Source organism: Dermochelys coriacea, chromosome 9 (genome assembly GCF_009764565.3).
Source record: "Dermochelys coriacea isolate rDerCor1 chromosome 9, rDerCor1.pri.v4, whole genome shotgun sequence".
NCBI lineage: Eukaryota > Metazoa > Chordata > Testudines > Dermochelyidae > Dermochelys > Dermochelys coriacea.
Window position 1 is genome coordinate 43,141,656 of NC_050076.1, and position 25,061 is coordinate 43,166,716.

The window sequence follows — 25,061 nt, forward strand, 5'->3', positions numbered from 1 at the left end:
CCCTGGAAAAATCATGGAGCAGGTCCTCAAGGAATCCATTTTGAAGCACTTCGAAGAGAGGACAGTGAGCATGGATTCACCAAGGGCAATTCACCTAATTGCCTTCTGTGATGAGATAACTGGCTCTGTGGATGAGAGGAAAGCAGTGCACATGTTATTCCTTGACTTTAGCAAAGCTTTTGATATGGTCTCCCACAGTATTCTTGCCAGTAAGTTAAAGAAGTAGGGGCTGGATGAATGGACTACAAGGTGGATAGAAAGCTGGCTAGATCGTCAGGCTCAATGGGTAATGATCAGTGGCTCCATGTGTAGTTGGCAGACGGTATCGAGTGGAGTGCCCCAAGGGTCAGTCCTGGGGCTGGTTTTTGTCAATATCTTCATTAATGATTTGGAGGATGGTATGGATTGCACCCTCAGCAAGTTTGCAGATGACACTAAACTGGGAGGAGAGGTAAATATGCTGGAGAGTAGGGATAGGATACAGAGGGCCCTAGAGAAATTAGAGGATTGGGCCAAAAGAAATCTGATGAGGTTCAACAAGGACAAGTGCAAAGTCCTGCACTTAGGATGGAAGAATCCTATGCACTGCTACAGACTAGGGACTGAGCAGTTAGGCAGCAGTTCTGCAGAAAAGGACCTAGGGGTTACAGTGGACAAGAAGCTGGGTATGGGTCAACGTTGTGCCACGAAGGCCAATGTCATTTTGGGCTGTATAAGTAAGAGCATTGCCAGCAGATCGAGGGATGTGATCATTCCTTTCTATTTGGCATTGGTGAGGCCTCATCTGGAGTACTGTGTCCAGTGTTGGGTCCAACATTACAAGAGGGATGTGGAAAAATTGGAAAGAGTCCAGCGGAGGTCAACAAAAATGATTAGAGGGCTGGAGAACATGACTTTTATGAGGAGAGGCTGAGGGAACTGGGATTATTTAGTCTGCAGAAGAGAAGAATGAGGGGGGGATTTGATAGCTGCTTTCAACTACCTGAAAGGGGGGTCCAAAGAGGATGGATCTAGATTGTTCTCAGTGGTAGCAGATGACAGAACAAGGAGTAATGGTCTCAAGTTTCAGTGGGGGAGGTTTAGGTTGGATATTAGGAAAAACTTTTTCACTAAGAGAGTGGTGAAGCCCTGGGATGGGTTACCTAGGGAGGTGGTGGATTCTCCATCCTTAGAGGTTTTTAAGGTCAGGCTTGACAAAGTCTTGGCTTGGATTTAGTTGGGGATTGGCCCTGCTTTGAGCAGGGGGTTGGATTAGATGACCTCCTGAGGTCCCTTCCAACCCTGTGATTCTATGATCAGTTTTGGAGTGGCTGAGCAATCAGAGTAGTATGAGGTGAATGATATCCTGGCAGAAGGAATGGAGAGAGATGAGAGCCCAAGGGGAAAGAAGGCGAATAGCATAAATGAGGAATTGCTACCTTGCCTTGCTAAATTGAGATTCAAACTACCTATGCTGATTAACCCATCTACTTCTCTGGCATATCAACAAGAGCACACTAGTATCAGAGGAAAGGCAGGGAAAGGACACTTTTTTTTGAAATTTAGAGCTGGTCAAAAAATTCCTACTGCCTTACATCATAGGGAAACTGAAATGTGTTTTTCCCCCTAAAACCTCAATAAAATTTGATTATAAATAAAACTGAAACTTAAAAATCAAAACAAACTTTTTTCAAACAATATTTTTTTACCAGAAACTAAAAAATTGTAATTAATTTGTTTTGTGTTTTTGTTTTCTGTTTTTCCAAGCAAAAAGCCAGAAGCCTTTGATCAATTTTTTTGGTTGATTTTTTTTTTTAAGTTTGACCCAGCTCTACTTGTAACCTAGTTGTAGATCCAGAGGAATTACCATGATTACTAATGCCATTAGTTCTTACAGAAAGACTTAGTCTTTGCATTTTCTCAGGCACAAAGGAAAAAAATGTATTTTCAGTCTAGATTAACTTTATTTTGTCCTATCTAAATTAAAACTACTGCGTCGGACCCTCCTTCAAGGTGGTTATGGTATCATCTTGCCCTGCCGATACCCCTCTGGGGGTGGGGACCCTAATTATTAGACAGACAGGTAATAGTAATGGGGGATTAGGAATATAGATAGTTGGGTTTGAGATGATAGGCAATTCACCATGTGGTTCTGCTAACTGATAGCAAAGGTTGCGGACCTCTTGACACAACTAGAAAGACTTGCATGAGGTGTGGGGGTGGAGCTGGTGGTCGTGGTACGTATAGGTAGCCATAACTTAGCAAAAGGAAGGAGATCCTGGAAGCCAAATTTCAGCTGCTGGGTAAGAGATTAAAGTCTGGGACCTCTGTGGTAGCATTTTTGTGGCCACTTAGACAGGGAGAAGTGCAGGGTCTCAATGCATGGATGAGATGATGCTGTTGGGAAGAGAATTATAGAATATCAGGTTGGAAGGGACCTTAGGAGATCATCTAGTCCAACCCCCTGCTCAAAGCAGCACCACTCCCCAATTTTTGCCCCAGATCCCTGAATAGCCCCCTCAAGGATTGAACTCACAACGCTGGATTTAGCAGGCCAATGCTCAAACCACTGAGCTATCCTTCCCCCCTAAAGAAGGGTTTAGGTTTATTCGGAACTGGGAAACCTTTTGGGAAAGGAGGAGCCTAAGCAGGAACCATGGGCTCCACTTCAACCAAAATAGAACCGAAGTGCCAGTGTGTAATATTACGAAGGTCATGGAGGAGTTCTTAAACTAAGGACTGGGGGAAAGCTGCCAGATGTGGAGGAGTATATAATTTGGACAGATACATCCCTCATCCCTCAGGAGTTATTAAAGGGGATTCTCTATATCTTAGTAAAGAGGAGAGGACAAATATTCATAAAGGACAGATCACAACTGAAGAGAAACAATTAAATGAAAAAGAGCCCCATTCAATTACATCACATAATGGTAGACAGCTAACTATTGACAAATTTTATAAGTGTTTGTATACAAATGCCAGAAGTCCAAATACTAAGATGGGTGAACTTGAGCACCTGGTATTACACTTTTTTGAAGATATTGATATAATAGGCATCATAGAAACTTGGTGAAACAATGACAATCAATGGGACACAATAATACTAGGTTTCAAAATATATAGGAATGACAGAGTAGGCTTGCTGGTGGAGGAATGGCACTATATGTGAAAGACAGAGTCAAATATCGTAAAAATCTTAAATGAATCAAACTGTACCATAGAGTCTCTGTGGATACATATTCCCTGCTTGACTACTAAGAGTATAACAGTAGAAATATGCTACCGACCACCTGACTGGGACTGTGATGGTGATTATGAAATGCTCAGGGAGATTAGAGGCTACAAAAACAGAAAACCCACCAATAATGGGGGATTTCAACTATCCCCATACTGACTGGGTATGTTATCTCAGGATGGGATACAGAGATAAAAAATGTCTAGACAACATTAATAACTGCTTCTTGGAGTCAGCTTGTCCTGGAATCCACACGGGGAGAGGCAATTCTTGATTTAGTACCTCTTAAGCCTGCTAAACCATCAGTGGGGCCACTGGATGGTCAAGGTGCAAAAGGAGCACTCAAGGAAGATTAGAAAAGGAGTACTTGTGGCACGTTAGAGACTAACAAATTAGTCTCTAAGGTGCCACAAGTACTCCTTTTCTTTTTGTGAATACAGACTAACATGGCTGCTACTCTGAAAGGAAGATAAGGGCATTGCAGAGAAGCTAAATGAATTTCTCTGGCTTCAGCTTCCAGCCATTAGTTCTTATTCTGCCTTTCTCCATTAGATTAGAGCCCTTTAGTTCCTGATATTTTTTCCCTGTAAAGATATTTATATGCAGTAATTGTCACCTCTCAATCTTTTTTTGATAAGCTAAACACTGGAGCTCTTTAAGTCTCTCCCTGTAAAGCATTTTCTTCAGTGCTTGAATCATTTCAGTGGCTCTTTTCTGCACCCTCTTCAGTTTTTCCACATTCTCTTAAAAATGTGGACACCAGACTGTACACAGTATTCCAGGGTCAGTCTCACCAATGATGTACACAGAGGTACAGTCAAACAGAGTGAATGAGTGTCTTTTTTTTCTACTGTGTCCAAGCCCTGCCCATGTAGCATACAGCCTATTAGGCTTACATTTAAAGGTAAATGAATTCACTGGGTCCAACTACTTGGGCAAGGACTATCTGTGTAAGGGTTTTTGGGCTCAGGCACTCCATAGCAGACCATGTATAAATAGTATATGGAACCATTGTTCAGTGCAGGAAAGCAAGGTCAGATTCTCAGAGGAAGGAAGACCTTGTAATTAAGGTACTGGCCTGACACTCACTGGAGGTGGGGGGGTGGGGAGGAATCGATCTAAAATAAGAGAATAGCATAGCTGAAGTCGACGTATCTTAGATCGACTTAGAATCACTTACTTCGTGTCCTCATGGTGTGGGATCAACGGCCGCCGCTCCCTCGTCGACTCCGCTTCTGCCTCTCGCCATGGTGGAGTTCCAGATTCAACAGTAGAGCAATCGGGGATCAATTTACTGCGTCTACACTAGACGTAATAGATCGATCACTATCCGCCGATCCAGCGGGTAGTGTAGACATGGCCTTAGGAGGTCTTGGTTCAATACCTGGCTCTGCTGAACGTGTCTTATGCAACCTTGCGCAAAGTCTTAGTGCCTCAGGTCCCCATCTGGACAGAGGAAATAATTGTTATTTTTCTGACACCCTTTAACTTGTCTGTTTAGATGCTATGGGACTGTCTTTTGCGGGTGTTGTACGGCACCTAGCATGATGAGGCCCCATCTTCACTGGGGCCTCTAGGCATGATTGTAATACCAACAATGACTAATAGGAAGGCTTCCTGAAAGAAGTGAGTTTTGAGGGAGAAAAAATATTTAAGATGTCAGGATTGAGTTCCAATAGTTCCTGTATTTTTTTTCATAGAAAGCACTCTGGCTAAAAAATAAACCATGCATATAAAATCAATTATAAGGGTTTATATTCCTTATCAGAACACTTTTCATATCTTTAAAAATCTTAGTCCTTGATATTGTTGGACTAACTTCTGGGAAGCTTGAAATGAAATCTGTTTGTCTGGATATGTTTTTTTTCTCCTGGCTGCTTGTGTTGATCCCGCTCTGTTTCTCTAGGCCTGTTTATGAGTACTGGCCTGCTGACTTTTGATTTTTTTTTTAATTCCTTTGTTTTATTTTTAATTAAGAGAATTAAAGCATCTGTTTGGAGGGAAAAACTGGAGAATTACACACATTGGCTAATGTAAATAAGGAAAAGGTAGGTCAACTTTAGAATATAGTAACCTTGATTGTGAACCATTAAGTGATGGCTAAGTTCTACATCCTGCCCAAGATACAGTTGCTCAAAAGTATTTGATGGTATTGTCACTATGTTTATAAGAATGTTTGACTCATTAATCATGAGCACTATCATGCCTAGCTCATTAATCATCAGCGCTATCCTGCTCTACCAGGGGCCAATTCTTCTCTGAAACAGGTCGGAACTAACATACAGTAAAAGGAGGAAGGGGGAGAGAGAATGAGTCCATCCTTATCTAAGCCTTCAACTGCATATCAAACAAGAGATCCTCTTTTTGTGGTCTGCTTCTCTTTCCTTTTACAATGGGGTGCGGTGTCAGATCAGAGAGCATGTTTATATTACTTTGGAGTGGAAAAGAATAAAGGCAGTTTCTGTGAGTGGACTTGAAAAGAGCTGCATTGATTTTTTTTTTTTTCTTCCCCCTTCCATCAGAGCTGCTGGAAACCTCCTTCCCTCCCCACTGCTCACCTCTTCCTGCCTTTGTCAGGAAAGTGTTAGATCTGACACCTTTCCAGTAAGGTACAGAAATGCAAATTTAGAACTCCAGCAACACATAATCAGAGGATGTAAACTTTCTGTGAACCTAATTTGTGGATTTAAAAAAATCCCCTACTTTAGCACATTTCTAAAATGCTTTTGACACTTTTTGGGACTAATTGTATTGCTTGGGCTGAGCTGATTTTTCTTAGAACTACAACATTTTTGAGAATTATGAACAGAAGAGAAGATTTCCCTCCCTCCAAGAAGGGTGGAGTACACACACTTGGTTTCTGTTATTTATACCCAGGCATTCTGGTTTTATTAAAAGAGCAGTCAGACGCCCTTAGTTAACATACCTAAAACTAAAACCTCCTCCTGCTGTTTGTGCATTTCATTGTGGACACAGCTTCTCCACTAACACAATTTAAAAAGCACACTGGGGACTAGCACCGCTACTGGGCTAGTATGTCACTTTCTCAGTGCTGCTAAAAACAAATATGCAGCACCAATCACTAGAGTATTCAGGTTTCAGAGTAGCAGCCATGCTAGTCTGTATCCGCAAAAAGAAATGGAGTACTTGTGGCACCTTAGAGACTAACATTTATTTGAGCATAAGCTGTCATGAGCTACAGCTCACTGTACTCCTTTTTTCTTTTTTAGAGTATTCAGTTATATTATTCAACAGTTACAAAAAGCCATCAATACACTGCTGTAACATTCCGGAGTGGGCGAAATATGCACCAGGCAGTGCTTTCTCTCTTCAGCTGTGGCAAAATGCAGAAGGTAGGGCACATAGGTGTGAGAGATAAAGACAGTGGGTATATATAGTTAGAGAATCACAGTATTTACCATCTAGCTTCCCTTCTCCAAGGCTTTATAAGGGAAAGCCTTTTACCCTCGATCTACAGTGTCATTTACAAAGTGGGGGGGGGGGGGTGGAGAATGACTATTGCTAGCCACAAAATCCACTGCTGAACCGAAGCTGGCGTTTTTGATGTTGACTCTTGGCCGTGTTTCCATCATGGAAGTGTCAGGCTTTGCACTTTGCTTTCACAGGGGCATCAGAAGAGCCCTAACCAAGAGTCTCTTTCATCTCATGGAAATGAAACCAAGCTGAGCTGCTGTGCACTTCCCACAGACTCTGGAGCACTTCCCCTGCTGCCTGGGAATCTCCGCACAAGCTGTATACTTGGAGGAGCTTGAGGACAACCACTGCCAGAGCAGCTTGTTGGACGTGTGTGATTGATGGTGAAAATGCTCAGAGACAGATGAATGCACAGGACTTCACCAAAAGTGTCTCGTGATGACTTAAATCTCTAAACTCAGGCAAGTGAATGCAATGTAAGCTCAATTATGTCTTATGCTTACTTTAAGCTGCAGGGAGCGCTATGCACACCACTTCACTACCTTAGAGCAGGTTAGCTTTGTGTCTTCCCTTTCCTACCCATCCTGAGAAAGATTAGTGCAGGTCTCCCTTTCTGTGCCCTGCTAGCTGGGGATTCCTGGCCTAGGGCTTTAAAATGCTGAACATGTTTATTGGTGATGGGTTGAGGAAACAGCCTGTGGTTTTACCTTCCCCTTGAGAAAATCTTATAGGTAAACTGTTTGCTAGAGACTAAAAGTAGGGCCAAATGTTTTTAATGTTGCAGGATAATACACATTTATCTTTATAATGCATTGTTATCAGTACTAGTGAGCAGATGCTGAGAATAAAATTTTCAAAATGAATATTACGGGAGGACAATGGCTTTTTTTTAAGCAAATCTGGGATTGCATTCACTCTGAAATGCCAGTTTCCAGGAGATGTCATTTTGTGCTTTGGGTGTTACTTTTAGTTGAACTGTCCATGCCACTGCTTCCATTTACACATCAAAACACCACCCTCCCTCCCTAAAGCAGAAGGGTCTTTACAGGCAGTGCTCTCACCTCCCTTTTGAGGAGCATTGCCCTTCTTGCTATTTCAAAGGCAGGCGAGAATTTTAGCACAACTGGGGAAAACAAACAACTCTGTACCCAGCTGTGAATGAAAAACACCCACATCGAATAATTTAAAGAAAGTTACAAAGCAGAGGTCTACCAATAATTTAGATATCTGATTTTATTGTTCCATAGGGTCGTTAACAAAGGAAAGTTACATGTCTTAGTCCACATGTACTTATTTTGCTTTCTCTCCTCGCTGGTTCTATGCTCAAATACCTCCATGTACTAAGGAAGCAACTTCACAATACTTTTCCTGTAACAATGACAGCTCTGTGAAAGGTAATATCACAGCATAAATAGCCTACATCTTCCAAAAATAGGAACATTGAGGTGTACGACCTTGTATACAGGAATGTTGGTGCTACTGAAGTCACTGGAAGTATTTCCTTTTTGAAGAAAATTTTCAATTCTATTTCACACACTTCTTTTCAGCACCTGTCATTCCTCAGCAGACAAAATGTACAGGTAAAGTCAAGCCACAAGTAAAGCATCTGCCTAGTACTTAAGTTATAATTACAGCTTTACAGATAGACTTACTTGGGGAAATCAAGTTAAGAGCAGTTTCTTTAGAATGGTATTCATGTAACCATGCCTAGGAATTTGTGTCCTAAAAAGTCAAACACCACAACTACATTGCTCCCTTCAATAATATCCTAAGCATCTTTCAGTATTAAACAAAAGAAACATTCAAATTCCAATACTTGAGCTAACAATGCTTAGTACAAGAACTAAGTGCTAAATTACCAGCAGTGTGTCCACAACAGATACAAATTTAACAGTATGGAACTGGATTTTTAATTTTAAAGTAGTTAGAAGTGTATCACACTCCAAAATACATGCAATCCTTGGTGAATTCAATGTTTTTTATTAAAAAGATTAAAAATAAAACATTTGACACCCTAATATACATAAAGTCACAATAAACTCAGTTGTGCTAAAAGCAAAATGTGCATAAAACACTCGTTTCTAAAAGGCACCCTGCCACCAATATTTTCAACGTTTGTCTAATTCCAACTGATCTCTAGTTTACTCTTCCTTCACTGAAGGCAAGATTCTAGACCACTAAATAAAAATTCTAGCCACAGCAATCCCTTTCAGGGATCTTTACTATCACTATAACTCTTAAAATTGTGCATGCACACTTAAGTCCTATACCTCTCACTGAGTTAACCACCAAGATATAAAATGTACAAGGGCTTTTTCTTAATAGAAAAAGGGAGTGATATTTGGGCCATTTATAAGGGCCACGAGAAAGAGACAAGGCTGTGAAATACTGCTGTGCATCCACCAAAGAGCTTTGCTACAAAAAAAATCTTTTCCTCCCTCCCCACTCTCACACCCCAAACTCTCCAAAACAATCCAATTGTTACAAAACATCTCACACACAAATAGATGAAATGTTAACACGTTTAACAATTAACCTGTCAGGGTCTGACAGTGTATGCAGTGTATGCATCTATGCAGTCCCAATATACAGTAAATGTTAGACACACAAATGCACCCTCTGAAAGCCCCTGTCCATTCCAATGGCTGTAAGGAGAACACAGTGCTCAAGTATTCTCCCATTAGGTAGATCTTTGTTGATTCCTGTACAGTTTATTTACCAAGGTCTCCACATAGATTTGGAAAAGCTAGGTGAAGGCACGTTGTGTGTCCTGGAGCTGTCCAGTCCAGCTGGGGAGGCCGGGCTTTGCTCAGCCTCTGTCTCTTCCAGATCCGAGCAGGTCTCTTCACTGGAGGAAGGGGAAAGAAGAGCTGAAGGGGGGCTGGCCAGGCTCAGAGCAGCAGGGGCCACCCCCGTTGGCTGGGAGAGCCCTTCACTGCCCGGCCAGGGGCTGATGGAGGGTTCTGACAAAACATCCGCGATCAAGTCCTGGAAACTGCCTTCGTTGAGTGGCATGGACTCCAGCAGGTGGTTCAGCAGCTCGGCAGCGACGGTGGAATCAATCCCCGGGCAGTTGGAGACGAAGGTATGAACTTCATGCATGCACTGAATGTACCCGGCTGCAAAGCGCTCGCTAGCCTCCCGGTGCAGCTTGTCACTTTCTGCAGCAGCAGCAGCAGCAGCACCCCCCATAAGGAAACACACATAGCTGGAGTCAAAGGGGGGGGGCGCCCCTTCCCTCCCCCCCAGCACCCCCGTTCTCTGGCCATACCAAGCCCTCCCCCTTCACTGTTCGGGATACTGCAGCCCCCTCCTTAGAGGGATGCGGCTTCCCCCCCCCAGCATCTCCCGTGCCCGAGGGGGACTCACCGAGAGACCGGCTCTGCAGCACGCCCTGCACCCGCTTCACGGTCAGCTCCAGCACCTCGGCGTTCTCCATCTTCGCCTGAAACTGCCCGCCGGGGCGCGGCGAGAGAGGACAGCGATCAGCCCCGCGCCAGGGCCCCCCAGCTCCCAGCGCGGCGCCCCCGCTCCCGCGCCCGCGCCCTCGCCGCAGCCCTACCTCCGTGTCGGCCAGGATGAGCCGCAGCTCCTGCAGGCTCTCGTTAATCCGCGCTCGCCGCTTCTTCTCCACCAGCGGCTTCCTGGCCTGGGGAAGGAGAAGGGGAAACACACATTGCACCGACGGCCGCATGCCCCCCTGAGGCCAGGCCGCGGCTCCAGTGCCGGGGCGGGGCGGGGGGGGGGGGCCTGCAGCCCCTAACCCCCCCGCGGTCCTGCCTGGGACCCCTTCGGGTCCGGCTCACCTTCCTGTCCCCCCCTCTCGCGTCACAGAAATCCTCCTCCTCCGCCCGGCTGGGCCGGCTCTTGCTGGGCCGAGAGGACGGGGCCATGGCAGAGCGCGGCGCAGCCACCACGGGCTGGGGGAGGGGCGCAGAGGCAGCAGCCGGCAAGCGGTGCACAGGGGCGGCCTTCTGCACCAGCCGGCCCGCGAGCGTCTCCCCCGCCCCCTCCTGGCGCCGCCACTCCCCGGCCCTACTTATAGCTTCTGATTTGCATGTCAATGAGCCCATTGGTCACGCCGAGCCGGGAGAAGCCTCAGCGTTCGGCAAACTGACCAATGAGAGACGGGCGCTTTGTCTATCCAGGGGCGCTCTGAGCCTCCGCCAGTGCAACGGGAGGGGGGCGAAAGGGCTGGGGTAGGGCACGGTGGTGCTGGATGGTGTTGGCTGGGGTCCTTCCCTGCCTGGTTTTTTTTTGGTCTCGTGTGTACTGGGACTCACTTAGCCGTGTTTGTCTCCGTGCATTGGGAACACACAGAGTCCAGCTGTACCCAGGGTTCAATCTCCCCAAAGCTTATGCTCAAATACATTTGTTAGTCTCTAAGGTGCCATGAGTTATGGAGGAGACAAAGCAAATAGCAAGGAAGACTCTTTTTTTTTTTTGTATCTAGTGTCAAATATGCGTTCAGCAAATTATGAGGAACATGGAAATATGTTCTGAAATTCTAATTTCCTCTTCATTTTGGGAAAATTAAGAAAGTAATAAAAATAATTCTCTAAATCTTTGATTCTTTTATAGTGTTTATTGGGGAAACAAGGAGTGGTCAATAAAATACCACAGTACAATCCCTGTAAAAGACTGAAACACAGATCTACTGTTACAGCAGATTATTGGTCTATTATTTATAAGGGTTTTTACTATCCTTGGCAGTAACATAGAGTATCAAAATCCCATAAAAGACTTCCCACTGTTATCAGCAAATCTTCCCGGAGATACCATGAACGTCTAACAGTTATCATTTTCTAGAATTCATGCTGCATCCCCAAAGGCGATGTTGTTCTTTTAAATACTTGAATTATTTAGCAATTAGTATGAACCAGTGCGTGTGTGTGCTTCAAAAATCAGACTGATCATCAAGAGAAAAGTTGAAACCCTATGAAGAATCACGATCCAATGGATTCGCAACATGATGAAAACTTCCTCCCTTCCTTGTTGGAATTTGTTGCCTCTTCTGTTCCTTAACCTAAAGAATGAAATAGTCTGGCTTTGTGAATGTAACTTGATGCTGATGACAGTTGGCAGCTGCAGTCCCCTCAACAGACTGAATCAAATAAAAGCATTAGTTCTTGTCCCCAAGGAGAGCGACAGGTGTTCGCTCTCCCTTCTTTGTTTCCTTCTTTTTTTTCCTTGTTGGTAATGTATGTCATATTTTGACTCGCCAAGATAATGAGACGCATCTCCTGTGTGTGTAATCAACATCATAGCCAGGCACAGATAGACAAATGCATAGATATATGCAAGTATATGTATCCGCCTGTCTCTGTGTACGTGTTCTGCATAACTCTCTTCATTTCTGCTCTGGACGACTAGTGTTATCTTGCCATAAGCCACCCCCACAGTGCATTTTTAGTGTTTTCATGCTACTTTCATTGTTGAGTTCATGAATGCTGCTAGCACATGCTATTTTTGTAAGCATGCCAATAGGGGAAGAAGTGCTCATACAATGCATGGCATATACACTCCCTTTGAGAAAGGCATAATTGCAGATAATGCTGTAAATACCCACTAACGTTTCTCACTTGCATCCCTGATCACTTTTTCTTTGTGGCTGTATTTATTATAAGCACTCACTTGTTTCCTACAGGGAGACATATCTTCATACTTGTGTGTGTTAGTGTGTGCACGTGGCTCTTCGTTGTATTGGTCATCATTCACAGTTTGGCACAGTTGACTTGTTCCATATAGTCTATTGCATACTGTCCTACTCATTGAAAAATAACATGATAGTTCCTATGCAGTGTTGTTGTAGCCATGTTGGTCCCAGGGTATTAAACAAGGTGAGTGAGGTAATATCTTTTATTGGACCAACGTATATTGTGAGAGAGACAAATTTTTGTGCTTATATAGATCTGTTCCATCTTGTATTTAGTGGTGACGCTCTAAGGAAGTTTCACAGACATGAAGAAGAGCTCAGTGTAATCTCCAAAGTTCATCTCTCTCACCAACAGAAGATGGTCCAATAAAAGATATTACTTCACCCACCTTGTCTCTGTGATTGCCCTTAGTCAGATTCATTATTATATTTAATGACAATGATACTTCAAGACCACTTTTCATCTTCAAAATGCTTTACAAACATTAATGCTCACAATAGCCATATAACATAGGAATTATCCACATTTCACACATATGGAAATTGGGGCTATAAGGTTAAGTAATCTGCTCATGGCTATAAGCAGAAGTCAGTATCAATTTAAGAGCTTCTGGTTCCAGATGTACAGTTAGGCTACTCTTTCTCAAGTTTTGGTTCACAATAGATTTTTTTAATGCGTGTATTTTCATGAGTATATTTATTTTTGTTGTTCTACTTCTGCTCAACTCTCCTCTTCCTCTACCAGTGAAAATCAGGCTCTGCCAGGAGGAGCAGAATTAGGCCAGTTCTGAGCACTTGGGAAAATCGTATCCGAATCATCTATGAGAACTTTGGTGCACATCAGGCTAAATCAATCCTTGCTGTAGTTCCACTCTACCATGTGCACACATGCATTGAGTTCAAACAGGATTAGTCTGATTTTGACACAATTAGTGCAGAGTGTTCACAAATGTCATTTTGGCCAGACACAGACACAGTTTATGCTTATAAACACAGCTGACTGACAATTTTATAGTACTTCCCATTTTAGTCGTATTTAACATAATAGGAAAAAAAGATAATCAGCAGGGAAGAATGGTACAAAATAACCATGGATAAAAAATACGGTAAAGTAATTAATTACTACAGTTTCCCTGGGGAGATTTTAATTTTGATACAAAGTGAGCAAGGTGTAGTAAGTAGAAGAAACGTATAAATCATATAATCTAAAGCATTTGATTTGTAACAAATAAGGAATCCAAAAGGACACTACAAGCAGGTTTTTCTTTCAACATTTAGCTTTTCTTAACATTTGTAATCTGCTATATTAAAATATTAAGTGACTGTTTCACATATCACTTATTTCAGTGAGGTTATACCTTTTTTACATCACTGTGAGAGCAGTCTCAATCCTCAACTTTTCAGTACAAATAATTTACAGTCTGTTTCTACTCTCACTTAAACTGATATAATTCAGAAATCACTCCAGTGAAGTCAATGGAGTTACATTGACATAAAACCAGCATGAGACCAAAATCAGGCCCTTAGTGCTGATCTATTAAACTAATCTGAAAAATTCCTAGCTAATGGGAGGCTGCATGTCTGAAGGATCACCAAAGAAACTCCTGAATTCTACTCCTGATTCTGACACAGACTTTTCCTTCTGCCTTTGGCAAGCTACTTTACCTCTCAGTTTTGCCTTCTGTAAAATGGGGATGGGATAGCACTAACCTTACCTATAGGGCTGCAGTGATACTCAACTAGTTTGGAAATTATTTTTATAATGAAAAACACTGAAAAAGTGCTGAGTATAATTTCTCATTCTTTCTCACAACTGCACGTTCAGGAGCAATGAGAAATAGCAAGTTCGGAGTGAAAAGTCTGATTTCCAGGGTGCTTGAGAAATCAAGAAACCTAAGATAGACAAGTGAGACAGCGTCTTTTTTTTTTTAAATAGCTCTGTCATGCTTTCTACAATTGCAGCAGCACAAAAGTTTTGCATGTCCAACTAACTGGAAGTTGCACCCCAGAGGATCAGAGAAGCTGTGGAGAAAAGGAGAGGAGATACTAGCAAAATCTGAAGAGAAGATATGAGACAAACCAAAAAACATGGAGAGAGATTTGTTTAATCTATTTCTGATTTACGGCCTGGTCCAGAGCCCACTGAAGTTTGTGGGGGTATTACATTGACTTCAGTGGGCTTTAGAACAGGCCCTTAAGGACATCCACTTATCTACATCCAATAGGCGTGGAAATCCTAATGATATCAATGGAGATTCCATGCTTGGAATGATTGTAAAGTATATGCTCTTTAGCGAATGAGCAATAAAACAAATAAATGAGCCAATCTGAAATCTTTTAAGAATCCTCAATACAATCAATAATACTTTAATATTATCTTAAATTTTAATTTAATTTTACAGTTGACTTGAACTGATGATAACATTGCATTGAAGTGGCACCTTTTCTGGAGTGGGGCTTTCTGTAACCTCTAAGAAAAGTTACAGGTAAGACAATAGCTGTACCAGTTGACAAATGCTGGAGCTGATTTTGCTGTACATTAAATATATAGAGAGACATACAAGAGTATTACTGTACTTGTCAGTTGGCACTATATGGAAGTTTTTGCAGGATACCTGCTTCTTCTATAGGAAAAATGTGACATTCTTGTGCCACTTTAAATGGTAGAACAATTCAAGATAACCTCATACATTTGAATGTGAGCATCGACTTGAATCAAATGGAAGAAGACTTCCTCAACACCACTTCTAACTCATTTTTCGTAGGTGGGAAATTTTGGGTGAATTGTAGTTGTAGTACACAGTCCATTTATTATCTATTGAAATTCTTTGCAGGCTGTTTAATACACCAGATATTACAGCTGATGGATGGATAGCTAAGTTTACAAGCTTACCACTTCTCTCTCCCATATGGAATGTCAGATCTTCCCAAAAGCATGGAATTATCACCTACTACAGGTTGTAGCCCACAAAGATGTAAACCTTAATACTACTGCAGTTAAGGGAGAAGTTCCTTGTAACTAAGTGAGACAGGCTGTGATTTGGGAGCATTTTTAGCTGCATGTGCATTTTTATACAAATTCAAACACGACTACTTATACAGAATATACTTGTATATAAAATATATAATGATTATTTTTAATTATTTTAAAATAATGTATTGTAGTCAATGAACCCTGGCATCAAGACAGCTTTATGTAAGGCTCATCCTACTGCCACTGTCATGGAGCCAATGGTATTAATACTACAAACTAAGGGGTAAGGATAAGTGATAGCTCATGGAGAAGTACATGATTCCATTGGATACCCACATGTCTCATGTACATTTTTAGGCGTGAAGTTCAGTTGAAGGGGCTCTAACCACTGGAAAAATGTGTGCCTGATATTAATGCACCTTTTGAGGCATGGATGGGGCACAGTCTGAACCTTCAGGGAGTAACCAAAATTCTTCATTAATAATATCAGCATAGCACAGGGCAAAACAATGATGCCTGTAAACTCCTCAGGAGGTAGTTTTTTTAATAGGTTGCAACACTGCAAAATCCAGTGGTTTTTGGAAGCCAGTATTGTGCAGTCATATAGGTGTTAAGACATGTCATCGTTGTGAATATGATTAGCACAGGTTAGTAACATTAATGGTGGATAGTGTAAATTGTGGTAAATGTTAAGTTGATGCTCAGTTGCTCCCTAGACATCATTTTACTGTCACTCAGTTGACCTTTATGCTAACACATAAAAAGTGTGCAAGTGGTAGAGATTACAGACCTTTCACCTATGGCATTTGGTGTTTAAAATATGGCTCCCAACACAAATGAAATGTGCATTATGGCCTCAGCCTCATTTCCACTGAAGATTAGTCCAAATCACTAAACCATCTAGTGTGGAGCAGCCTAAGAACATGGAATAACAGAGGGTTGTAGGGTATGAAAAATGTGCATTAGAAGAGCTGTATGGAGAAGCTTACGGTCCCTGCTAGGTTGATACTGGGTCTTTCTAGTGCTATCAGTCTCTCCACTTTCAGCAGTGTGAACATTAACCCTAACTGATATAATCAGAATAAATTTCCCTGCTTTCCATTCAGCTACTCTTTGAGTTTTTTCCATTTGTTTTTACAAACCGGATTGGCTGAGTGTTTTTGGTGTGGTCTGTGGGGTCCTCTGAGCTTTTCAAAGCCACAAAGGTTGCCCCCCCATCTCATTTGCTAAGATACAGTTTTAGCAGCAATCACTGTGTTCACCAGATGTCACAGAAGTCTCAATAATAAGTGGCATTCAAAAGACTGTCCTGTCCATTGACAGGAAGTCCTGAGATTGTGTTCATTTTTTTTTTGTCGTTGATCAGAGATTAGTTTTACCAAAGAATGTCTGAACAATCCTTATTCTCTGGCATTTCAAAGGGACACCTGATGTTATAAAAAAAACCAGCAAAAGCCTTAAATACAGCAGGAAATGATAGCGCCTGAGCATTCAGGGAAAGTAACTTAGCACAGGGGTTCTCAACCTTTTTCTTTCTGAGGCCCCCCAACATGCTATAAAAATTCCACGGCCCAGCTGTGCCACAATAACTGTTTTCTGCATATAAAAGCTAGGGCTGGTGTTAGGGGATATCAAGGAGGGCAATTGTCCAGGGCCACACGCCAGAGGGAGCAACACAAAGCTAAGTTGCTCAGGCTTCAGTTTCAGCCCCAGGTGGCAGGGCTTGGGGCCCTGGGCTGCAGTCCCGCACGGAGGGTCTTTGGCTTTCTGCCCTGGGCCCTAGCGAGTCTAATGTCAGCCATACTTGGTGGACCCCCTGAAACCTGCTCACGGACCCCCAGAGGGCCTCGGACCCCTTGTTCAGAACCACTGACTTAGCATACTACAACTATGTTTTAAGTTCTAACCCTCATCAAAAAGTGCCTGTATGGGATCTTGGAATCCTGCAGAAATCTTTGTTAAGCCAGTCTTGGTTGTCTTGTTTGCCAGAGTGCACAAAAAAAGGAGTGAGTAAGGGGGAAAAGTGGAAAGCAGAAGGAAGGGGGATGATGTGATTGAACAGCACCTGAGGAGTTGGGAAGATAATGAGGGTGTTTAGGAAGCTGCTGGATGGAATGCTGAGGCCAAATGTTCCAAGGCACTTGTGAGTGACATTCAGTTGCAGGAACAGTTTATTCTGTTTGTGCGATCAAATGTCTTCCCAGTATAAGGCTTCACAATATTTACAATATTTGCCTAGACTGGCGAAATATTTTATTACCCTTTACTTAATTCCAGCAACACTTGGCTCCTTATCATGCTAAACAAGTTCAATTCAATGAATTAAGGAGAAAGTGGTTTAAAAAACTTTTGTGTGGAGCTAGATTCTCCTGTTCCTTACCCAAACTGACCCAGTCAACTGAGACTCACCAGCACCTAGAGGCTGCTGTTTTGGCAGATGAGACAAGGGATCAATATCCCTCAAGCACTCATACCAGACAGTTAGAATCATAGAATATCAGGGTTGGAAGGGACCTTAGGAGGTCATCTAGTCCAACTCCCTGCTCAAAGCAGGACTAATCCCCCACTAAATCATCCCAGCCAGGGCTTTGTGAAGCCTGACCTTAAAAACCTCTAAGGAAGGACATTCCACCACCTCCCTAGGGGGTGGCATGGGAGAAAGCACGAAGATGCAGCCAAGAGCAATGAAGGCTGACATCAACGGTAGAGCAAGTTTGATAAGGGCTGACATCTCAATACCATTTATGAAACGACAGGCTGGGAATCATAGAATATCAGGGTTGGAAGGGACCTCAGGAGGTCATCTAATCTAGTCCAACTCCCTGCTCAGAGCAGGACCAATCCCCAATTTTTGCCCCCGATCCCTAAATGGCCCCCTCAAGGATTGAACTCACAACCCTGGGTTTAGCAAGCCAATGCTCATACCACTGAGCTACCCCTCCTTCATGAGTTATTCTGACCCATTTGCATGATCTCTGATTGAAAAGGTCACTATGGGTACTATTTTCAGAAGGGGTCAAGTAGCTTTTGAAAAGAACTCGGTATGTGACTACTGAGCTTTTTTTTAATTTTTTTAAAAAATTGACTGTAAGTGTCACAAAGGGAACTGCTGGGTGCTGAGCACTTTGGAAAATTTGGTCCTTTGGTGCCTTAATAGGAATTTTAGCTCTTCTGACAATCTGATTCCAGTTGTGGGTGCTGAGCACTCAAAAATCTGGCTCAATGTCTCCCCCCTCCTGTTCACAATATGGCAGTTGGACCCATATCCCTGCAAACGCAGATCAGAATAGGATTTTGCTTTCACTAATGCAAGCTGTTACACAACCCTGCAGGTATTTCACTATAGCGACACTTAACCTAGTTGGTTAACAAAGACAATGGTAATCTGGGCCAGGATTCTATCTACAACAGCTAGTTAATCAAATCCATCTATTCATTTTTGAGCTCACTTATTGCTATATTGGTGGGTGATCTGTAAATTATTTCCACTTTGGGAAGAGTAAATAATCAGCTAAGATTCATTTTTTTCTTTCTGTGGATCATCCAAGATGTCAATTTAACCCCTATTCCAGTGTACTATCCGATAGAAATACAGATTACCTGGCAATTAATTACTTCAGGGTTTTGTATGTGTGAAGTGCCAGATTCCTTCTGAGCTAGCAGGGCATGAATTAGTAGCAACTATTTACCCTGTTATGTCTGCCAGTATATTGTCAAAGTTTTCCTTGTGGCCTAGATATTTGGAGATCTCTACGGGACACAGTAACCAGGTTTGGAGAGAAACGAATGCTGCAGTTTAGTTAGGGCAATGTGGTGTGATTGTGAGAAGGTCATTTAAGTCCTCTGTAAAGGAATTGAAAATGAGGAACTCTGGACAGCCTGGGATTGTAGAGATTGGAAATTCATTTGAGCCCAAACCTGGCCTAATTACAGAAAATATACCTATAGTTCAGACTTTCCATTAACAGTAGATATTTACATTTCCCTTGGGAATTAGTCTTGGAGGTAGTGATCTTGATACTATGGAGGAAATGGAGGAGGTCCTCTCATTTTGGTTGGGGAAACATTTCTTCTGGGATAAAATATGTGAAGTATGGATAGGTCTCTGTCTGTAATAACAATTAATTCTCCCAAATGAAAACTTTAATACCCAGATAAGGCACAACCCAGTCACACAAACCTATAAGGGCACCAAAAAAAAAAAAAAGTCTCTGTCAGGGACTTTTTTGTTATGTTTCTACAATGCCAACCATAATGGGATCCTGCTTCATGATTGGGGTCACCTGGCATTACTGCAATACAAATAAATAATAAAGTTAACAGGTAACTTGTAACTATGATTAATATCTGTTACTGATAGACTCTGAACTTTTATGAGGAAGTCCCCTTCCATCTCTAACAGATAAAGAAACACTACAAACAGCACTGTAATTTACCTCACACTGTTATGCTAAACCCCATAACCTCATACTTGGCCTACCAACACATGCCAGATCACATACTTAGTGCACAGATGTTATCACTGCTGAGGTCATAATTAAGGTTTGGTATAATACTGTGAGTTAAATTACTGTAACTCTGTTCTTTTTCTGCTTGTGACTTAAAATATGGTCTTTGAAATATATTATAAATTGAATAACTTGACAGTGTTTATGAACAAACTGTATTTTTAAAATAAACCCTTACATATAGTATAGTTAGTCTTCAGATTTGGCTTGATTTTAAATCTTAATGAGATCTACTAAACAAGCCAAGCTTGACGGTAATGCATGCAAATTGTACAAAATAATTTCCATGCCTAATGGCACAATGCTAATGAAATATCACTGTTCAATACTGCACTTGTTTTTAATCACCTCACAAACAATAGGAAAAAATCCTTCCCCCACCCCGCCCCGGGGTAGATCTATAAAGTTCTGCATTGAATTTATAGTATTCAAATTGATAGAGAAGAGGCATGTCCTCTGCAAACTGTGGCAGATTCAGCATTTAAGTGGCTAAGTTAGATTCTCTTACACTCATTTGTTAAGACTCCCTTAGATTTCCTTACATGTACACATTCCCTTATTTCACTTTTCACAGTAGAAAAATGTGCCCAGACAGAACACTGAGATGCTAATTTAAAATACCACTGTTTAATTTAAAATTCCTGACTCCTCCTCTCCAACATGTTACATGCACCCCAACAGGTATGGTACACATACATCCCTCTCTCTGGACTCCCTTAGTGGCTTGCATAGAGACTCTCATCCATTTACCAACATCTAATTTACTCATCACTTCTGATTTTTTTAAATTATGATTTCTAGTTTGCATAGATTCATCTCTGAGGCCTGCTCACAATTTTTCAAATGGACATACTGCAATTCGAGTAAAAAACTACCTCATATGTAATGTGAGATGATAAAGAATATCAGCTGATTTATGACTGTTGCGTACCATAATTTGATATTATCACAGCTCTAATGTGTGGTGTTGGTTGTCAGCTACAGAGGAGATGGGAACAAAGGATTTTCCACTGGGTATCCTTGAGTCTGACAACCTGCCTTGAAAGTAGCCTACATCTGTTATTTCAGGGGGCAGGGGGAAGGAATATAATGCATATAATTAGTTGCTGTATGAAGGTGGGGAGAATGCCTCTGGGTGTCAGAAAGGAAATCTGCTTACGTTCTGAATGCAGAGACTTGAAAAATATCCCACGTTAGATCTGGAATGTTAGATCTCAGGTGCTCTTCATCTCTCACAGCCACATCCTGCCCTATAAGCAGAGCCGTCAGCCGATCGTACCAAATAGGAAAACTTTCTTTAGCATTCAGACATATTACCATGTCATGCATACTGGAGGGGCTGTTCTCTGGATCCATGGCAACTTGGTGGTTATGAACACATGGCCCTTATTAGTGTTTGCTATTTGATTATATTATTGCAGCACTAAACTTGGATGCCTCTGCTCCAGTCCTGAAGCAGTTCTTTCTCTTTTGTAAGTTGATTTGTCAGCCTTTGTCTGATATCCATCCCATCAGTTCTTTCCACATTTCTGGAAAGGGTCATTGCATTACAACTTCAGTCACACCTCCACACATATGATGTAATTGATGAATTCCAGTCTGGCTTCAAGAAGGAGCCCTTTTGAAGATTTGCAATGATCTCTTGATGCAGGCGGGCTCAGGCATATGTTCTATATTAATGCTCCTTAATCTGTCTGCTGGTTTTGACACCATAGACCATGGTGTCTTTTTGCAATATTTAGAGCAGATGGTGTGGCTGTCTGGAGTTGCTCTAGCTTGATTCAAATCATAGCTGCTAATTTGCTAGCTACACATTCCATTCCTCTAAACACTTTTCTGTCTGCCGCAGGACTCTGTTATGGGAGCCTTGATTTTAGTGCCCATATACTCCATCTTGCTTCAATAATTTGCTGGTATGGACTGATTTATCTTTGCTAAGCTGATGACAGTCACCTCTAGCTTTTCTGGGAGGTTTCTCTATCTCCTTTTGTACATTTTCCACTTTCCACCTCAGAAACAGTGTCTCCAGCCAAGGAGGGGATTCGACATAAGAACATAAAAATGGCCATATTGGATCAGACCTATGGTCCATCTAGCTCAGTGTCCTGTCTTCCAACAGTGGCTGATGCCAGACGCTTCAAAGGGAATGAACAGAACAGGGAAATTATCAAGTGATCCATCCCCTGTCGCCCAGTCTCAGCATCTGGCAGTCAGAGTTTTAGGCATACCCAGAGCATGGCGTCACATCTCTGACCATCTTGGCCAGTAGGCATTGATGGATCTATCTTCCATGAACTTACCTAATTCTTTTTTGAATCCATTATAGTTTTGTCCTTCACAACATCCCCTGGCAATGAGTTCTACAGGTTGACTGTGTTGCATGAAGTACTTCCTTTTGTTTATTTTAAACTTGATGCCTATTAATTTCATTGGGTGACCCCTGGCTCTTGTGTTATGTGAAGGGGTAAATAACACTTCATTATTCACTTTCTCCACATTCATGATTTTATAGACTGCTGTCATACAACCACTTAGTCGTCTCTTTTCCAAGCTGAATAGATACCTCTATTCATGGATACCTCTGTGGTGCAGCAAAGTCCCCAGTGATTATCTTGAAGGATTTGGTGGTGATTGATGTATAGTATTCCAAGCTCCTGCCACACCAAGGAGAAATAAGGGACTGCATGCAGGACCTGAATTCAGAGCCTCCCCTCCCCCGAATTCAGATCCTATCCTTTATAACTATAAAATACAGACTATATTGGTACTATTGTATTATCTTACTGAAGTTCAGTGTTGATCATGAAATAATTTTCGGAGTATGAATTCTTGCTAAGAGACTCAGTTTTCATTAGCTCTCTTTGCTTATCTGTGGAGTTGCCTTTCTAGCTGTTAGGTTTTACAGCAGTCCCATTTATTTCTGAGACTGCATTAAAAATGTGGGTAGTATCTTGACTCAGTTCTCTGATTTGAAAGTTTACATTAGCCAAACCCTTCTTTTACGATCTGAAAAAATCACTAAACTTTGGCCCATGCTCCACTGTCTGATATAGAAATGCCATACCCAATTATTAAACCAGAAGACTTTATGATTGTACATTCATCTGTGTATTAATATACTGTTAGCAAAATTATGCTTCTCCATAGTATACGAATGACAAGTATACCCTGTCACAGTGTATTTTAACAGTATAGTGCTACAAATACTAGCAGTGCAATATATAAATAAAAAGGTAGCTCATTAGAACTCTAATGGGCTTCAGGTTCATATGTAACAGCTGACGCAGAGAGAAGTTAGATTTCTAATTTCAATTCGGCAACTGCAGTTTAATAGCTCTTAAAGAAACTGAGGCACTGTAATCAGAAGAAAAGATGTAGAAATCTGAAGTACAAACAAATACACTAGAGAAGACAGTAAGTGATAAAAACATTCAGCAAAAATTGTATATTATCCAAAAGGGACCAGATTTTTATCTCACTGATATCACTGTAAATCTAGAATTATGTCGTTAATTCAAATGGGGTTTTTCTGGATTTATTCTGGTGTAAATCAGAGCAGAATCTGGCCCTAGATGTCTGCTTCACAGAATCTGTACCAAATATTGTGAAATTTAACTCATGAAGGACAAGTTGAATTCTGAGATCGATTCTCCTAAAATCAGGGTAAAACAGGAGTAACTTCACTGAAGTCAATGGCGCATCACTGGTGTGAGAGGAGAACCAGATCCAGTTCTAAACCTGGCTGAGAATAGCGGTGAGTGAAAGTTGTTACTGAATGTTCTTCAGTAGCCTGGGTAAATGCTTAGCTTGTTGTCTGGAGATCATTCTACAGATAGGCAACTGAGGCAGAAGACCAGTGGTAGAGGTTGGAACAAAACACGGTTCTCCTGACACCATCCATTGGATTACACAGCCTACAAAACGAGTTGGTGCTCTTAGTCTAAAAGACAAGGTTCCACGTCACAAGACCACTGTAACCCCAGATGGTGCCCTTGTTGGAAATCTCAGCAGACAGACAAGTATTGAATAAGGCATTGAGGCTGATTTTACCCTCTAACCTTTCTAAGTGGTCCTTCCATATCTGGGTTGTGCCTGTTCTGTAGATTAAAAAGGAATTCTGTTCCTAGGGCTTTCAAACCAACATACGTGAGTAGTACATTCACTACGCATTTTTGAGAGACTAAAAGATAAATAAAATCCAAGCTTCCTTTATAAAGATGTTATTTTAATATTGGGAATTGGTACAAATAACTTGAATTTTGTTTTCATGGTTTATACAGTCAGTGGTAGAGTTGTACAAATAACCCATTTTTCTGGTTTGGTGGCATATATTTGTTTGCTGTTGACCTGAAATTAAAACATAACAGGTTTGTTTGGGGTTTTTTGGTTGTTTTTTTGTTAAATGAATAAAAGTTGCAACAAATTAGTTTGGAGGTCAAATTTGTTTACCCAAAATTTTGTTTAATTTTCAAGTTTTTTTACATTTTACAACAAAAAATAAATTTCAATTGAAAAGTTAAAATGTTTAATTTAGCAAATGTCAAAATGAAGTATCTTGACTCAGAATTTTGTTGTTTGTTCTTACTGAAACAATTTGGCAATTTTAATAGAAATTCTCGTAATGTTTTGACTAATCCAAATCTGAATTTTGGTGGAAAAAAGGTTTGTTGTACAAATGTTTTTTTGCCCAATGGTAATCACCTATATTCGGGAATAAAACTCCATCATCTATCAAATATTTGGAAATAATGTAATTAATATGTCTATATTTGTACAGATTTATATAATTCACTTCCAAAATGAATTAAGGTAAACTGAATTAAGGCCATTTTACTTCTGAATGAGAGGATACACTCAAGTTTAATGCAAGTTTAATTAATCTGCTTTAAAGTCACACATTTAGTTAATTTGGATTAATTTTCCTGAATGTCCCCATGTAGACAAGCACTAAAACAACAGCTATTTTAGATTTTAGGAAGTTTGTTCATATGACCACTATACTGCATTTTGTCGTCATTGAGGTAGTCAAACACTTTCTATCATTACATTTGCTGCCTATAATTCATCATACAAGCAATAGTACTATAATAAAAGCCAACAGACAATATGGTTGCATTACTAAGCTTTGACATGGGAGCATTTGGCACTTGGCCATACTCTCGTTGAGGCTCAGCCATTCTTACACTGAGGCTGTAGATCTAGCAGCTGATTTTTGGGTGTCTTTGTTCAGTTCTCACATTCTCCTTTTTAATTTTTCATCTTCCTTTCTCCTGT

At 41.3% G+C, this 25,061-nt stretch overlaps 1 protein-coding gene across 2 annotated transcripts; it reads right to left on the reverse strand.

Moving 5' to 3' along the window:
- Positions 1-7,863: 7,863 nt before the first annotated feature.
- LOC119861353 (transcription cofactor HES-6-like) lies at positions 7,864-10,682 on the reverse strand. Of its 2 annotated transcripts, XM_038416398.2 has the most exons (4): positions 10,456-10,680; positions 10,212-10,298; positions 10,019-10,100; positions 7,864-9,810 (listed from the first exon to the last, which is right to left on the reverse strand). In XM_038416398.2, the coding sequence occupies exons 1-4, from the start codon at positions 10,540-10,542 to the stop codon at positions 9,365-9,367; spliced, it is 702 nt and encodes a 233-aa protein (XP_038272326.1). In that variant the 5' UTR covers positions 10,543-10,680; the 3' UTR covers positions 7,864-9,364. The 2 variants fall into 2 exon arrangements, with proteins under 2 accessions (XP_038272326.1, XP_043348584.1); XM_043492649.1 differs by having other exon boundaries at positions 10,019-10,298; positions 10,456-10,682.
- Positions 10,683-25,061: the final 14,379 nt, after the last annotated feature.